Raw genomic sequence first — 6,462 nt, 5'->3', positions numbered from 1 at the left:
CCCTCCTCCCCTTCCCTGTTCCTGGTTCCTACAAATGAGATTGGTGGAGAGAGCAGTGGTTGTGTGTGTAGGAATAGGAAGCCGGACAGCCAGTCTCCAGTCTCAGCTGCCTGCCTGGGGAGCTGCCAGGCTCCGCGTGCTTGGCTGACCACCCCTGTCTGCCCTGGGAAACAGGGCTTTCCCAAGGTCAAGGGCAGGGAGGTGCTGTGAGGTGAATTCTCTGTCAGCTACCTTCTGGTGCAAATATAAGTAGGGAGATGGGAAGAGACAGCTTCTCCACTCTCTGAAGATACATACATATCTAGAATACTGGAGTGGGTAGCCGTTCCCTTCTCCAGGGGATCTTCCTGACCCAGGGGTCGAACAGAGGTCTCCCACATTGCAGGCAGAGTCTTTACCTTCTGAGTCACCGGGGAAGCCCATATATATATGCATATATATATATATATATATATATATATATATTTTTTTTTTTTTTTTCCTCTCAAGGCCCATAGCTCCGCCTCTCATCCTCCTGTTTGTAATTTTTCCCAAAGAAGAGAGAACCGTTATTCCTCCAAAGGACCGCCTTCTCTCGGACCCCGGCTCATCCTGACGTCGCATCTCTCCAACACAGGAGGATTCATTTCCTGAGAGTCCACTCGGCAATCAGCGGGTTCCCAGGTGAACTGAAATCCAGAACTATTCTCATCTGGCCGCCCTGGGAGTTGGGTGCAGCGCTCTCGGTACAACCTGTTCCTCCATCCTCTCCCCTCCCCTCCCAGGCTGCGCCCAGCTCAGCTCCTCCCGCCCTCGCCCGGGGGCCCCAGCTGCGCCCTTAGGGAGACACTTGCGGCCTCAGGGCCCCGAGGGGAGGCGGGAGGAGGAGGGGAGGGCAGGGGGAGGCGGGGAGCCACGCGGGGTGGAGGCCGGGCCTGCGGCTGGAGGTTGCCTCGGCTGGAAGGCGGCTTTTGGCTGCTTGGTAACGGGCTGCCAGAGCCGAGCGAGGCAGAGCGCAGGGCAGCGGCTTCTTGACGTCAGGACCCAGCGAGGGGGCCGCGCCAGCCACCCAGCCCGCCCCACAGCGGGGCCGGCCGCCGGCGGGAGAGGAGTCCGGCGGGGGCGCCCTGCGGGGTGAGGGGGGCGCGGGAACCGGTCCGCAGGGGCGCAGCATGCCCCCCGCCCCCGGGGCATGGAGATCGCCCTGGTGCCCCTGGAGAACGGCGGTGCCATGACCGTCAGGGGAGAAGAGGAGGCCCGGACCACGGCGGGTCAGCTCCGCTGTCCCGCGACGGCCGCGCTCAGCGATGGACCCAAGCAGCCGGCGCCCAGGAGGCGCAGCGGCGCGGAGAGGGGCGCGGACCCGGGAGGCCGGCCGGCGCCCCCGCCGCGCCAGGAGCTGCCCCGGGCTAGCCCGCGGCCTCCGGAGGAAGAGGAGGGAGAAGGCGACCCCGCCCTGGGCGTGGCGGGGGGCCAGGTGCTGGGCCCGGGGTCCCTGCATCACCAGCGCGTCCTCATCAACATCTCGGGGCTGCGCTTCGAGACGCAGCTGGGCACCCTGGCGCAGTTCCCCAACACGCTCCTGGGGGACCCGGCCAAGCGCCTGCGCTACTTCGACCCGCTGAGGAACGAGTACTTCTTCGACCGCAACCGGCCCAGCTTCGACGGCATCCTCTACTACTACCAGTCGGGGGGCCGGCTGCGCAGGCCGGTCAACGTCTCCCTGGACGTGTTCGCAGACGAGATCCGCTTCTACCAGCTGGGGGACGAGGCCATGGAGCGCTTCCGGGAGGACGAGGGCTTCATCAAGGAGGAGGAGAAGCCCCTGCCCCGCAACGAGTTCCAGCGCCAGGTGTGGCTGATTTTCGAGTACCCGGAGAGCTCGGGCTCCGCACGGGCCATCGCCATCGTCTCGGTCCTAGTCATCCTCATCTCCATCATCACCTTCTGCTTGGAGACGCTGCCCGAGTTCCGGGACGAGCGCGAGCTGCTGCGCCACCCCCCGGGCCCCCACCAGCCCCCGGGACCCCACAAGGGGCCCAACGGCAGCGGGGCCGCAGCGCCCCCTTCCGGCCCCACGGTGGCACCGCTCCTGCCCAGGACCCTCGCTGACCCCTTCTTCATCGTGGAAACCACTTGCGTCATCTGGTTCACCTTTGAGCTGCTGGTGCGCTTCTTCGCCTGCCCCAGCAAGGCCGAGTTCTCTCGGAACATCATGAACATCATCGACGTGGTGGCCATCTTCCCCTACTTCATCACGCTGGGCACCGAGCTGGTGGAGCAGCAGCAGCCGGGGGGCGGGGGCGGCCAGAACGGGCAGCAGGCCATGTCCCTGGCCATCCTCAGAGTGATCCGCCTGGTCCGCGTGTTCCGCATCTTCAAGCTGTCCCGCCACTCCAAGGGGCTGCAGATCCTGGGCAAGACGCTGCAGGCCTCCATGCGGGAGCTGGGCCTGCTCATCTTCTTTCTCTTCATCGGGGTCATCCTCTTCTCCAGCGCCGTCTACTTCGCAGAGGCCGACAACCAGGAGACCCATTTCTCCAGCATCCCGGATGCCTTCTGGTGGGCGGTGGTCACCATGACTACAGTGGGCTATGGGGACATGAGGCCCGTCACCGTGGGGGGCAAGATCGTGGGCTCCCTGTGTGCCATCGCCGGGGTCCTCACCATCGCCCTGCCCGTGCCGGTCATCGTCTCCAACTTCAACTACTTCTACCACCGGGAGACGGACCACGAGGAGCAGGCAGCCCTTAAGGAAGAACAGGGCGGACAGAGCCAGGGGACCGGACCGGCCGGCGGAGGCCAGCGAAAGGCTAGCTGGAGCAAGGGGTCCCTCTGCAAGGTGGCAGGGTCCTTGGAAAATGCGGATGGCTCTCGAAGGGGCAGTTGCTCCCTGGAGAAGTGTAACCTCAAGGCCAAGAGCAATGTGGATTTGCGGAGATCGCTGTATGCCCTCTGCCTGGACACAAGCCGGGAGACAGATTTGTAAGGGGGTCCCAGGCTGACAGCTAGCCATGGGCTGGGGACAGCAGAGGCCTTCTGACCCTGGGGATCTACTTGACACCACAGAGTATTTCAAGCCCACCCTGGTACCTGGGTCTGCCCCTCTTCTCTCACTGCTCCCCTCCTGCCTCCCCGTCCACCTTGATCCCCTCATTTTTCCTCTTCTTTCCATGACCCCAAGGGTCGCCTATTTTTAAAAACTACCACATTCCATGACGCAGGAGCTGTTGAAATGGTGAGCCCTGTGAGATGGACGTCTTTGTAGCCAGTTTCCTACATCCAGCAGAGGGACAACCCAAACAAAAATGGCTTTAAATAGTCCAGATCTCCAGGGATTTTGTAAAACCCCTCCTCACATCCCTGTGCTCCAGATTTGCTTTACAGATGATTATATTTGTGTATAAGGGGAAATATTATTTTTTATGGCTGGAGAGTGGATTTTTGTACCGCAGTTCAGATGGAGATATTTTGGATATATTTTCAAGACATATGTTGTATTTATGGAAGAGATGATGTTCCCCTGCGAAACTTACATTACAGCCGGAGACCCTGGTCCGGCCGTTCTAGGTCCTGTGTCAGTAAGCCTCTCTCTTTCCTGAGATGTCGTGTCTGTGCTTCGTGTCTAAGGCAGGCAATGCTCTGGAAGAAAGGCAAGTCTAACTTTTTTCTGTGCGCCTTAAACAATTCTTGTAACTTTCTTCAAAAAGCATTTTAATGATGTAGGAGGAAGACCTCTGAAAATTCATCCTTTTGAATTTTTATCCCAGGAAATAAAATGTTACTCGATTAAGGCAAGTGTTAGTTTTTCTACAGCTGATGTATCTTTGGAAATTAAAAAAATAAAATAAAATAGTCTGTCCCTCACTGTTTATGGTTCTGGAGTCAGAGCAAACTTGACTGGGGTGGAGGAGGGCTTGGAAAGCTCATGGTTTGATCATTGACGTCTCTTTGCTGGGCCCCCTCTGTACCTTGGAAACAAAGGGGTGGATTCTGTTTGTCTCAGGTGGTTAGAACACAGACACTCCCGGATGGCATTAGACCCAGCCGTCAGTGTGGTGTGTGGATGGAGTTAAAAGGCAAACGATGACCAGATCCTCCCCTCCTCCCTCCTGCCCGAAGCCCTGCTGCCGTCTCCTGGGGCTGGGTTTCCCAGCCTTTGTCTGCAGGTTTTAAGCCCTACTTAACATGATTCTCAGCTCTGAGAAACAAGCCTGGCTCTCCTGGACAGGAGACCTCTCCGAAAAAGTGTAGCCCTGGTCACAGAGGAAGGAGGCTGTACCTTATTATTATATTCTCCCCCCGCCCCCCGCCACCAAACCATGGTGAAGCAGAGAAGGATGAATTGCGTTTGTAGCAGATGGAGGCAGAGAGAGGCTGGAAGGATTTGTTTGTCCATATTAAGGGCTGATTTCTACAGATTGTAACCTTGCCCTGAGTAATCTCTAAATTCACAACAAATCCCTTTGTTCCCTTGTCATCGGATGATACAAAACATTACAGCAGGTGTAACGCTGGCTGCAACATCTCTCTGGGCTTAGCTATCCACCAGGGGTTCCTGATTCCTGCTGGTTTTTTTTTTTTTTTTTTTCTGCTGAAGAATCCAAAGGCTGGTGGTTTGGCATCCTCCCCAGGGTGGGCTGGTGGCCCCCATGACCTCCGTGAGCTTGATGACTAGTTGTGGGGCTCATTCAAGTCTGGGAGGTGGAGGAGAGGAGGAGGGTCTAGGAGATTGATGTCTGAGGTTTGTGGATTTGAGCGAGATGCCCACGCAGGAGTAAAAGCCTGTCTGTGGCTGCCTGGAGTCATTTCCAGCCAGGAACTGTGAACATATCAGAGAAGGAAGCAGAGGGACGGTGCCTGGGGCTCTGTTGTTTCACATTACATGCAGAAATCAAGGAAGGCGAGCAGGGACACGCTGTTTATTTGTAACTTACAATCCTCCTAAAAGCAGGGCCTCTTGCCCGAGCTCTTCTCCACACCGTCTCACCTCCAAGCCCTCTGTGGCTTCCCAACTAATGTGGTTTAATGCACCCCTCCTGGCTGGGATGGGGTCACCCCTTCGGTTCCACTGTCCCTTGAAGATAAAAGAGAAGGCGCCACCCTTGCCCTGAAGGCCATTTCCTTTAGGCTTGAGCCACAAAGAGAGAACTGTGGCCACCCAGGCTTCGGATGAGTCCAGGTACCTGGCCGGTATTGGTCCAAAGAGATTGACCGGCTCTTTAGATTGTCTGGTAAAAGGTACAAGCTTATACAAAACCTTGGGGATGGAGGGGCGGGAATGAGAGCGTTGTTGTCTCTATTTAGTGTGGGATGAGGGGCGCTGTCCACAGGTTTATGAGGGGGATGCGGGTGGTTCCAGAGGGACCTCAGTCCCCTGTTGCATCCCCGAGGCTAGTGGTACCCATCCTGGGGCACTGGGAGGGCCCCCAAGGGCAGTGCAGCTATTTCAATCTGTCTTCTCGGTGCACCTGTTGCTATGGTTCTGGAAACGGGTCCCCAGTTTCACTCTCACCATCATGGGGGTTTCTCTGTTCACGTGATTGGCGGGAAAGGAGTGTGAATGTCATGTCTTACAGGTCACCTGAGGCAAGGAGGCCCTTCCTGTCCTCTCTCCCCCTCCCCTTCACTGCCGTCCTTGATTTTCCTTCCGGAGGAGATTAGATCTAATAGTCCCGGCCAAACCTTTATCCAGATGTTGCTTCTTGGCTCCCACAGCAGGAAACCATCCCTGGGTTTATAATCTACCAGCCTTGGCAGCCTCTAGGCTTCCCAGGTGGCGCTAGTGGTAAAGAACTCACCTGCCAGAGCAGGCGACTCGAGTTCAATCCCTGAGTAGGGAAGATCCCCTGGAGGAGGGCATGGCAACCCACTCCAGTATTCTTGCCTGGAGCATCCCATGGACAGAGTTGCCTGGTGGGCTACAGTCTGTAGGGTTGCAAAAAGTCGGACATGACTGACGCGACTTAGCATGCACCCGCCCAGCAGGGATGGACTGGTTGGTGCCTTTATCTAAGGACAGCTGCTCTCCTGCAGAGCATGTGGCCCTATTTTTTTTTTTTTTTTTTTACCACCTACTTTTTCTTCTCCTGCACTTATGCTGGGTGAACCCTGATCAAGGACAGGTTCAGAAAGAAAAAGTCTTATGCTTTAAAGCCCCAGCTCCCTGACCTTCTCTGCCCGGGATACTCTCTGGAGGGAAAATGAAACAGAAGACCAGCCCTTGAGAAATCTTCCTGTGAGGTTAGGCTGTGACTTATTCTCTTGTTAATGATGGAAGCACTTCCTGGTGGGGAGGAGCCACAGCAAAGTGTCTCTCTGGGTGTGGAGGGCCCCCTCCAGAGATGGCAGGCCATGCACACTGAGTGTGACCCTGGCGTGCTCTCTGCTGGACCTGACCTCAGCAGCGCACATCTGCTCTACAGCTGCTCTGCATGCTGGGCATCGTGGGACGTCTATGAAGATGCTGTCCTTGCCTTCATC

General features: G+C 56.9%; 1 protein-coding gene across 1 annotated transcript; it reads left to right on the top strand.

The window, feature by feature from the left end:
• Positions 1–974: 974 nt before the first annotated feature.
• Positions 975–3,846, top strand: KCNA5 (potassium voltage-gated channel subfamily A member 5). The gene has a single exon (XM_027967986.3). The coding sequence runs from the start codon at positions 1,172–1,174 to the stop codon at positions 2,966–2,968; it is 1,797 nt and encodes a 598-aa protein (XP_027823787.1). The 5' UTR covers positions 975–1,171; the 3' UTR covers positions 2,969–3,846.
• Positions 3,847–6,462: the final 2,616 nt, after the last annotated feature.

Source organism: Ovis aries, chromosome 3 (genome assembly GCF_016772045.2).
Source record: "Ovis aries strain OAR_USU_Benz2616 breed Rambouillet chromosome 3, ARS-UI_Ramb_v3.0, whole genome shotgun sequence".
NCBI classification, from domain to species: Eukaryota; Metazoa; Chordata; class Mammalia; order Artiodactyla; family Bovidae; genus Ovis; species Ovis aries.
Note: the sequence above shows the minus strand (reverse complement) of the source record. Positions and strands in the feature narration are given on the sequence as shown.